The sequence below is a fragment of the Giraffa tippelskirchi genome, chromosome 7 (genome assembly GCF_054371585.1).
Source record: "Giraffa tippelskirchi isolate mGirTip1 chromosome 7, T2T-mGirTip1v1.2.pri, whole genome shotgun sequence".
In the NCBI taxonomy this organism is placed as follows: domain Eukaryota; kingdom Metazoa; phylum Chordata; class Mammalia; order Artiodactyla; family Giraffidae; genus Giraffa; species Giraffa tippelskirchi.
The window spans coordinates 22,852,363-22,863,684 of NC_137281.1; the positions used below are offsets into that span (position 1 = coordinate 22,852,363).

General features: G+C 43.9%; 1 protein-coding gene across 3 annotated transcripts in view; it reads right to left on the bottom strand.

The window, feature by feature from the left end:
• The window catches only part of TXNL4B (thioredoxin like 4B), a 51,168-nt gene extending 39,869 nt beyond the window's left edge, over positions 1 to 11,299 (bottom strand). Inside the window, exons 1-6 of one of the 3 annotated variants that reach the window (XR_014060230.1) lie at positions 11,129 to 11,299; positions 10,845 to 11,032; positions 7,067 to 7,235; positions 5,524 to 5,675; positions 3,355 to 3,770; positions 1,854 to 1,937 (exon numbers count right to left, since the gene is read on the bottom strand). Coding sequence is in view for 2 of the 3 variants with exons in the window: in XM_081512667.1 (XP_081368793.1) it covers positions 3,605 to 3,770; positions 5,524 to 5,675; positions 7,067 to 7,198 (450 nt within the window). In the remaining variant the exon portion in view is untranslated. Of the gene's footprint in view, positions 1 to 1,853; positions 1,938 to 3,273; positions 3,771 to 5,523; positions 5,676 to 7,066; positions 7,236 to 10,844; positions 11,033 to 11,128 lie in introns of those variants that run through there. The other 2 variants (XM_081512667.1, XM_081512668.1) reach the window with 2 other exon arrangements.
• Between the last annotated feature and the right edge of the window lie 23 nt (positions 11,300 to 11,322).

Consider the following 11,322-nt stretch of genomic DNA (forward strand, 5'->3'; position numbering starts at 1 on the left):
CCCAGGCTCTAGAGCACAGGCTCAGTACTCATGACACATGGGTTTAGTTGCCTCGTGGCATGTGGGATCTTCCTGGACCAGGGATCGAACCCACATATCCTGCGTTGGCAGGCGGATTCTTTACCACTGAGCCTCCAGGGAAGCCCTTCTGTGCTGTTTTTAGCATTGGGCTTTTTTTTTTTTTTTTAATTCTCTCATTGATGGTGCAGCAGCAGCCAAGTGCTCTAGAGTTTACTGGGAGTGTGGCAGAAAACACCCTGGACCAACTGGAAATCCCTAAGGTGATACGAACTGTCCCACTGGGGAACTCATGATCACTGAATGAGTGCCTATTCAATGGCAGGCCTCAGAGAGGTCACGGTTATCCTGGTTTTATAGACAAGGAAATAGAGAGTCAGAGAAGCGATTTGCTCAAGGTTACACAGCTATCAAATAGAAAAGCTGAAACTTGAACCTTTGTTGTTGCTTAGTCGCTAAGTTCTGTGACCCCCATGGAGACCCCACCAGGCTCCTCTGTCCATGGGATTTCCCAGGCAGGAATACTGGAGTGGGCTGCCATTTCCTTCTCCAGGGGATCTGCAGCCCATGGATCAAACCTGCATTTCCTACATCGACAAGCAGGTTCTTTACCACTGAGCCACGAGGGAAGCCCAGAGCTGAGTTCTGAACCTAGGTCTGTCTGAACACAAATCCCGAGCTCTTTTCACAGCATCCTCTGCTTCTTCCGAGTGGAGGAGGAGAAAGAGAGGAGGCTGGTGAGGAAGATGCTGGCTCAAGTGGCACGACAGCGCATGTTCCGCCAGAGAGGACTCTGCTGCTTGTGCTCCAGCACACCAGCGCTTCAGCTAACGCAGGAAGACGGTATAAAGGCAGAATTCCTGGATTTGCTGGGTCCAAGTCACAGCTTGACGACAAACCTGCCAAGTTCCTTGAGCCTCCTGCCCATTAGTCTCCTGGGCTCTCCCTCGGGGGCGCTCAACCCAGACAGGCTCTAAAGTGCCATTAGTAGTAACGTTCTGGGGCTGGGGGAAGTCAGAAGTCTCTTCCTTAGAAGGGGCTGCTTTTCCCATTTGGAAGAAAACAACCCTCAACCAGGACTCAAACCACAGCCATCTGAGTCTTTCATTTCACAAAGATAAAGGTCTTGCTATGAACGGTTTCCCAGAACAAAAGTTCTGGAACCCAGCCCGTGAAGCTCTTCTTCTAATTGAAGAAGAAGAGTTCTAACTGAGCCACACACCTTTATTCAGCACTGGCCCTTCACCAGCATACTAAGTCTTGTCACACCAAAATGTGGCCTCCCCTGCTTATGGCTTAAAATGTCATTTGGTGTCACTACTCTCTCACAGTGTTCTGTCCTTCCCTGTGATGTTGTCACAGGCACTCTCCAGAGCCATCGATAATGAAAAACAGGTTGGAGCTCACAGGCCAAGGAAGAGCTGAAACCTATATTCTAGAATCTCCACACGAGACGATGGCCAGAAACTCAAAAATAATACAAACATGTAAAATCATGCCTCTCAGCACACAGTTATACCTCTTTCTTCTAATAATACCTTCAGTACTAAGTTTGTTGAAGAACAAACCATCCAAGTTTTTTTTTTGAAGAAAAATCTGATTGTATTAAGTGGCTTCTGCCTCTCTCTCAGGAGAAAAATAAAACTTTCGGTATTTTCTCACTTTCCTTATCTCCTCGACCTTCCTCCCCGGCAGTACCTCCCACCCACCCGCCTCCCTCTCGGGCTTCAGTGACACTGGACTCGGTGGAGCCCTCTCAACACGTATGCTGTCTCCAGCCCCTGGGCCTTCCTCTCCCCAGCTCCCCCAATGCCCTCCCCCTTCTCCATGAGTACCTCCTACTCTCCTTTAAGGCTCAGGAACCGTCTCTTCTAAGAAGCTTTTTTTCCATCCAGGAGTCATTTGTTTTTGTGCAGTATCTGGCATAGGATGGGAGCATACAGCATGTAGTTAATAAACACTTGTGGAAGGGAGAGCAACTATGATAGGAACAAAAACATAAACCTGGACTTCAGAGAAACATCACTGAAAAGCCCTCAGGAGGAAAGACGATATGAGAATCTTATGCATGAAAGTGCTGAGTTTCTGCTGTTATCTGAGCACTTCTCACACTTCAAATGCTGTGTAATTTAGGCTATGAGGGACAGAAAATCCAAACAAAGTGACAGGTGGTAAAGATGTTTTATTTTTTCACAGAAATCTGAAGGGAGGCAGGTCTAGAGTCCACTTGGGAGCTTGGTATTGTCATCAGGGACCCAGGCTCTTTTCAGCATGTTCATTTTTCATCCTAGGGCTGGTTGCCTCATGGCCCTAAGATGGCTGCTGTGGTTCCATGCATCACTATTACCAGTGTAAGCAGGAAGTGGGGGCCAGGAGAAAACAGAGGCGGTGGTGAAAGGGTTTTGCTGTCTCATTCCTGGAGTGGCTCTCTCCTTTATCAGTGAAGGCCACCCAGGTGCCCAGCAGCCTTCCTTCTCTGCCACATTTGTCACAGAAGACTTGGAAAGGAAGCACCTGGCAAAGGGGGACAGTTGTACAGCGACAGTGCTGCCCTGCATGAAGGCCAACACCTGCCAAGTGGGTCATGTGCTGTCTGGTGTGCTGCCTTCTGGTTATGCATACATTCTTATTCTAGAAAGTCTGTGCCATTAGCTCCATGAGAAGGGTAGGAACTTGCCCGAGTGGCGAAGGTTGTGCCAGGGGGCCCTGGGAGAGCAAGACTTCTTCATAAAGTTATTAAAACAGGCAAGTCCTATATAGATGATACTTCTTTCTAGCAGTTCTGAGATCTCTTTCCAGTCTTGAGTCCCTGAAGTATAGTTTTCTCCTCAGAAAGAGACAGAGCTCTAGGAGAGACTGGCTCCTACTGACTAAGGGTAGTTAATTTTTTGTTTAGCTTAAATTGGGTGCTGGACAGTAAAGGTTCACGTTCTCACCTCTGGGGCAATTTAATGACATAAAAGCTGGTAAAATGAGCAAGCCAAGATAGCTTTAAAATTCTGAGCCAGAAAGGCCTGAAGATAAAACAAACCTGGCCACTATCAGCAGAGAATGATTTATTCCAAGAGAGCCTGGGATAGTAGGTGAGCATGTCATGCGCAGAGGGAAGGCGTGGCTGAGGATGAAGAAAGGGGTGGGAACGCACACATAGGGTAGAAACGCACACATAGGGTAGAAAACACGTGTTTTTGCTCTTATGTGAACTGATTTTCTATTTTACTCAATGTATCAAATAAACACAATTGAATCAAACTGTACTAGCCAAATTTAGAAGGACTCTGTATTATCTTAAAGCATAAAGAAAAGCACAATATACAGAGAAATTAAAATACCCACACTGGGGAAATTGACCATGGCTGGCTTGACCTCTCTGAGGTCTGCAGGGTGTAGACACTTGGGCATCCCCGAATGTCCCTGCACCAGTGTCGTCTTCTGCTTGGCGGCCGGTACTTTCTATTCAGGTCAAACCTCTTATTCTCTGAGATGCTGACCATGTTTCTGAAGGACCCCAGCAAAACCACACAGCTGGAGTTAGGCACTATTTCGAGATGGGCCTTTCTCTTCAACTCTGATGGCAGTGAAAGCACTAAATGTCTTGATAGAGGAGGTCGTATTTGGGAATATTCTTGGGATCAATAGGACTTTGCACAATAAGTTTCCCCCTCATTGCTCCTCGATAAATTACTTCAATCAAATCTATGAAGTCTTGTTTGGTTTTGAAACTTCCCACAAACTTAGTGTGATCTGGAGACCTAAATAGCATAGGAGAGAAATAACTTGGCTCAGAACTTCTCATAAGTACTTGAAAGGCCTTCAGGATAAACAAAGCAAATAGCAGCTCTCTTACTTTCTTCTGGTCAGGGAGCCCTTAGACACAAAGCCTGACACTGATTTTCCATTTGTGATTACCGGGCCCATTTGATACATGACTAAAACCAGTGCTGTGGGCTGCTGGGAGAGCATGGAAGCCCTGCCAGGTGAAAAGCTTCTGCTTAAGAACCTATTTAATCACTTCTCAAGTCATCATCCGGAGAAGGCAACCGCACTCCCTGGGCATCAGTGTGGGCTTAGTTTGCTGTTGCCAAAGCTAGCCAGACACTGTGCAAAGTCCATTAACTGGTCACTGTCTCTGGACAGTAAGTATTAATACAATGTTACTTTTTTTTTTTGTTTAACTTTACAAGGAAAAAAAAGTTACCTGTGAGGCCAGATGCTGCATTTTGGTATATATCCTTTCAATCTTGTGTGTGTGTGCATTTTTTTTTTCACAATCATGGGAATCATATCATGCAAATTATTTTGTAATGTGCTTTTTTCAACTAACATATATTTCTTTCAACGTCATTAAACATGCATCTCCCATACCATATTAAATTAATATCTAGTATCTTTCTATGGACATCGAGCGTCTACACATTTTGTTTTCTTAATAATGGTGGGATGAATGAACATTCATGCGGCCAATTTTGGCCACTTTCATGACTATTTTCTTTCAGATAAATTCCTGGAAATACAATTGCTGGGTTAAAATTTTTATACACTTTTAAGGTGGTACGTAGTATCACAATTTACCCTCTGAAAAGATTCACCAAATTAATACATACACCAGCTGTATTCTAGGAGAATAAACAGCTTTAAAATACTTAACATAGATAATATTGAACACACTCTCAAATAGATAATGACAAAGCAGGCACACAGGTCTGGACAAATGGACTCCTTGACCATAGTAAGAAATGGTTACTATGGATACATTCAAAATACATATTAAGCATTGGGATGCTGACTAGGTGGAGGGGAGGGCATTCCAGATTTCATGTTACTCAGTCTTATTTTTAAGATTGATGTGGCCCGTTTTAAAGTCATTATAGCATTTGTTACAATATTGCTTCTATTCTATGTTTTGGCTTTCTGGCCTCCAGGCATATGGGGTCTTAGCTCCCAGACCAGGGACCACACCCCAACCCCCTGCTTTGGAAGGTGAAGTCTTAACCACTGGACCATCATGGAAGTCCCTCATCTTACTTATTTTTGACAGACTCTGTGAAAGAAGGACTTCAAAATTCTCTAACTGAAAGCAGACAGAACGCTTGGTAAGGGACACGCATGTTTTAATTTGCTGAAGGATCACTTCTTTCACAGATGCAGCCAATGAGTATCAAGAGTTTAAGAACAATGGCCCATTTTGTTTGAAATAAAACTCTTGGGAAACTTTGACAAAAGCTGTTCTATATTTTCTGCAGTGATGGATGGTGAGTGCTTCGCAAACTGTACTAGTCTCTCAGACTTTAGTAAGTTAACATTCACCACTCATACTGGAAACACTCTCATTTTGTACCAAAGTTTCACACACATACATACAAATTAGAGACTTCATCACCTGAGGAAACAGTACCAACATAAGACACACAAAGCCCCCATCACATCCAAGTGGGTGAGCTACTGAAACTGCCTGGAGAAAAGAAACTCGGAAGACTATAGTGACTTCATGTCAATCTAACTTACCCATAATCCACTTTCATATGCTGCCCATTGAAGAAAAACACAGTAGACGGAATATAACTGATGTCAAAATAGTGTGTGTAAACTGGGGTTTGGTCCACGTCTACTAGATAGATAGCAGCCATTTTACTTAAGTCGGAAGAGGTCTTAGAAAGCTGCAAATGAAGAGAGAGATGTGGGTTACAACTTGAGGGCTGTGAACGTTTCTTCTGTGAACCTTTTTACTAGAAGAGTTTTCTGTGTGAAAAAAATTCCCGGACCAAGAATCTAGCCTGCTGGGAGTTCCACATCAGAGACAGTGTTAACCTTATTCAGAGTCTGAATCACTGTTGGTAGGGTAATGAGAGGGCCCTGAGCAAACTGGATGAATATATTTCTTCTTTTTTCTCTTCTGTTTTTTTTTTTTTTTCTCTTCAGGCTAAAGATCTCTTCTGTTTTTGATTAAAATATGTGTCTATAAACTTTTCATGGATTTATAAAATCCATACTCGCTTAAATAAAAAAGTAAACTCAGAAATATGAGCTACAGATAATGCAATTCCCCCAAACCTCATTCTTTCCAACCTCACCCATAAATGATAGTTATGACGAAACAGCAGACCCTTACGTGGCACTTGCTGTGTGCTAAGTGTTCTAAGTGCTTTATACTTGTTGGCTCCTTTAATCCATACAACATTCCTAGGAGCTACAGGCACCATTTCACAGACGAGGAAACTGGGGCACAAGGAGGTTTTGTGCCCCCAATCACACAGCTGTAAGCAGTAAGGCTGGGATCTGAACTCGGACGGCCTGGCTTCAGAGTCTACACTCTGTGATATTCCACACCCCCACAGTTGAGGGTAAAATGCTCTGGCCGCTTTCTCACCAGGTTAATGCATCACACCCTCATTGTTAATCACAGTCATGGGGTTTCTTACGCTGGATCCACACTGTGGGTGGCAGCAACAGAAAACGTGGCTGAGGTCTTAGTCCTGGGTAAGTCTCTCTCCACAATAAACAGACCAGGAAAGCTTACTCTGTCCTGTACTCCCCTCTCGACTCATCAGACTGTAAAGATGTGTTGTGAAATCATGGATTACCATCAGGCACACACTGGAGGCGGCACCCCAGAAAAGCATATTTGCAGTCAGAGAAAACAAAGTTCAGATCCCAGCTCTGCAACTTAGTGGTTCTGGGCCCGTGGGAAGTTACCTGACCTCCCTGGGATGCATCTGCCCTCTCAGGAATATTAATTATCCCACTGTGGGGAACACTGAATAACACAATGTTCATAGACTCTAGTTCGTAATGTTTCTGGTCTTCCACTGCTTGTTGGTGAAATCAAGCTTCGGCAGCTGCTAGTGGGGAAGGACATCTAGGGCGGATTCCGCACAATCACAGACTAGGGGGTTCGGCTCAGGCAGGCATACGATCGGCTCTTGGTGGAAGTGTGCTAACAATTGAACAGCTGTATCTCTGGGCCCTGCCTGCTCCCGCTCATGCACTCTGCAGATGTTGGAGTAAGAACGTATAGGTTTTTACTAAAAACCTTAAAAAATTCACTTACTATGTCGTCTAGTTGCAGACAGACCGGATCCTCGTCTCTCCCAAACCTGAGAACCAACACCTTCTCTGCAGTACTTTTTATTGCTTGATCTACTGCCTTTTTGCTACTCAGTTTGGGTAACAGGAAGCTCATGTTGAAATAATCGGATTATCAATCCTCACTGTTGGTCCTGAAAGGTGCAATGTTTAAAGACAGATTAAGTGCATGAGCCCTAATTTTAAAACATTGTTCATTTTTGGAGTAGGTAACATATACACACATTTTTTCCCTTCTAGATGAAACAAAGTTTCATACAACATAGTAACAAAAAAGTAAAAGGAATAAACTAAATGCAAAAACTGGTGGCAAGTAAGTCCACTAGTTATAAAGAAACAACACAGACAGGTATACTGTAGTAAAATTTCCCTCTCTCTCCCCTCAGAGGGCTTGGTTGCCAGTGCCTTGGTAAGTAGTTACCAGGCAACAACTTTCATTAGTTTCTCAAGTATTTTTCAGAGTTTGTTATGCATTCACAAGAAAATACAAAGATGTTTTTACCCCTTGTCACTCAAAAGATAGTGTATTCTTTTGGATTCTTTTGAATCGGTTCTACTGAGATGGATGAAACTGGAGCCCATTATACAGAGTGAAGTAAGCCAGAAAGAAAAACACCAATACAGTATACTAATGCATATATATGGAATTTGAAAGATGGTAACGATAACCCTATATGCGAGACAGAATAAGAGACACAGATGCATAGAACAATTTTATGGACTCTGAGGGAGAAGGTGAGGGTGGGACGTTCTGGGAGAATAGCATTGAAACATGTATATTATCATATGTGAAACAGAACACCATTCCATGTTCGATGCATGAGACAAATGCTCAGGGCCGGGGCAATGGGATGACCCAGAGGGATGGGATGGGGAGGGAGGTGGGTGGGGGGTTCAGGAAGGGGAACACATGTAAACTCATGGCTGATTCATGTCAATGTATGGCAAAAACTATTACAATATTGTAAAGTAATTAGCCCCCAAATAAAATAAATAAATTTATTAAAAAAAAAAAAGATAGTGTATTCTATCAGTCTGTTCCAGTGGGAAAGAGATAACATCTTCACATTTGTTAATTTGAAGACTTTCATTGAGGCAGGGCATAGGAAACAACAGGGTGTAGTGAAGAACCTTCGGCTAGGAGGACCAGGACGGGGTGCTGTTCTCACCCTCAGGCCTGAAGGAGCCACAGGAGGGAGTAGTTACCAGAACTATGTGGCTGACACTGATGGGTGAAGAGGGCCGGTGAGGGGAAGCAGCCCCTCTCCTCCCGCCTTCTGATGCTAACACTAATGCTCCCACTGGCTGACTCCAACTGGAACAAAGAGGGCAGGGGAGCCGCAGAGGCGAAAAAGCCTCTTGACCCAGAGTAGTCTAGAGAGGAGTGGATCTAGAGGGGTAAATGACAGATGTCCAGCACACATACTTTACCCACTTCTCTGCTCTTTACCTCACATGTGAATATCTTCCCATTGCTCTATGTAGAAAACTCACACATTTCTTGTTACAGTGCCATACTACTTCATGCATGTTCTATCCCTTTTGTACAGTCTTTTATTGACAGACATTTACATTATCATGAGTTCTAGTTTAAAGATTCTTGGTGTATGTCTTATTGAGTGTACCTCATTACAGGCACGGAGAAGGCAATGGCACCCCACTCCAGTACTCTTGCCTGGAAAATCCCATGGATGGAGGAGCCTGGTAGGCTACAGTCCTTGGGGTCGCTAAGAGTCGGACATGACTGAGCGACTTCACTTTCACTTTTCCCTTTCATGCACTGGAGAAGGAAATGGCAACCCACTCCAGTATTCTTGCCTGGAGAATCCCAGGGACGGTGGAGCCTGATGGGCTGCCGTCTATGGGGTCGCACAGAGTCGGACACGACTGAAGCGACTTAGCAGCAGCAGCAGCAGCAGCATTACAGGCAAACAGATCAACTAAGAGGGCGTAAAAACCATACACACACACACAGACAAAAACCAAATAGCAAAATACTGAGATAGAAGGGGCTTGTCATTTCCAGGTGCACAGTTACAATTTTAGCTACAAAAACAAGGACCAGAATCCATGCCATCAAATTTCCAGTTCAGTATTCCTTTTATTACAATGGAAGTGAAAGTGAAAGTTGCTCAGTTGTGTCAGACTCTTTATGACCCCATGGACTATACAGTCCATGGAATTCTCCAGGCCAGAATACTGGAGTGGGTAGCCTTTCCCTTCTCCAGGGGATCTTCCCAACCCAGGGATCGAACCCAGGTCTCCCGCATTGCTGGCAATTCTTTACCAGCTGAGACACAAGGGAAGCCCAACTTCTTTACTACAATAAGTCCTATTTTTATAATCCAGAAACTCTTTGATCAAGGAGCTCTATTTTTGATCCACAAGAGACTCCACTGAGATACTTAATATTTCGAATTCAGTCCCAGGGGACTGAACGGTATGAAAAGGGACAATTTCATTCTCTCTTTTTCAGTGACAAGTCACATTTTAAGATAAAATTTATATAGGAAAGGAGATTGTTCCAGTAATAGGTCATACTTTAAATAGGAAAGAAGACTGCCAAAAGGGACTTTTGTCAAATAGGAGTGGAGAACAAATTACTGATGAAAGGGAAAGTCAAAGAGAAGATGGATTTGTCCCACCCACTAGAATTCAAACGACCAGCAACTTCTGTATTGTTAAGAGAGGAGAAACCAGTCAACAGGGAGTGGGGAGGTAAGCACGTAAGAGAGTGGGACAGGATAAATGTTGGAAGGAGGAGAGGGACATTTCTCTTTAGGCATGGAGAAAGACCATGCCTAAGAAAATGTCCACAGCAAAGGATACCAATAAAGAATTGACAAAAGAAGAGGTAAAAATGGACAGATATATTTGGAAAGTTAAGCTTTACCTGTAAGCAAAGGAAAATAAATTAAAAGATATATCTTTAAAAGTCATTCATTTGGCAAAGATTAAAAGATAGCAGCAAGAGAGTGAGTGAACTGGCAGGCATTCAATACCTGATGGAATGTAGAGAAACAAAACTTTTCTAGAAAAGAACTCTGAAATACTCTTTGACCAACAATTCCACTTCTGAGAATTCCTAGTAAATAAATAGACATGTGCACAAAGATTTGTATCCCTTTCAAGGGTGAAAAACTGGAAACAATCTCAACAGTCATCAGTAGTAGACAGAGGGAATAAATGATAGTATAGCCCAGTGATGTATTAGCACAGTATCATTATATACTGAGTTAGAGATGAAAATAATTGAAAAATCCTCACGATAAAGAAAAAAAATTACAAAACAGTAGAATATAAAGTGTGCTCCCACTTTTGTACAAAACCTAACTATAATGCATATATAAATATTCGTATAGAAAAATAACTAAAAATGAATATGTCAGGGCTTCCCTGATAGCTCAGCTGGTAAAGAATCCGCCTGCAGTGCGGGAAGACCTGGGTTCCATCCCTGGGTTGGGAAGATCCCTTGGAGAAGGGAAAGGCTACCCACTCCAGTATTCTGGCCTGGAGAATTTCATCGACGGTATAGTCCATGGGATAGCAAAGAGTCGGACACGACTGAGCGACTTTCACTCTCAACTCCGTCAGAGGTTATCTCTGCGTGTGAACAGACGAGTGATTTTCACTTACACTGTGGGCGCGCGTCTTTATTTCCCCCAAATATCCGACATATATATATTTAATGATATCTGTGATTGGGCTACTTTTAGCCCACAACTAGGGAAAACGATACTTACTTTAACTGTACACGTCACCTCCTTCTCTTCCACTTCAGGGTTGTGGACAACCCCGACTCTTTCTCGAGAAGGCCGACTCAGACGGGTTTTTTTTTTTTTGCTACCCCAACCGCGGCGGCGACCCCAATTCAAAGTAACCTGGAGCCGTTGCCTAGCAACCCTCTGCCGACCACCAGAGCGGACGGAAACTGAAAAAGAAAATGCACCGGCGCAGTGATGAACGTGAGCTCCGCTCTCAATAACCCAATCAGCAGAAGAGGTTATTCTAGTCACCGCCCACCTACCCTGCTCTGACCGGAAGCCCTAGGGTCACTCCCGCCCTTATTAAACCAGACGGGTCTCTTTCCTTTTCCCTCCCACGCCCCACCTAGAGGCAGGGCCTCGCCTCTTACACTAAGCATGATTGGTCGCCAGGGGACTCGGAAGTGTCTCTGATCAGAGCCCTGGAGAAAGACAGTCGAGTGTCGCATGCGTGGTC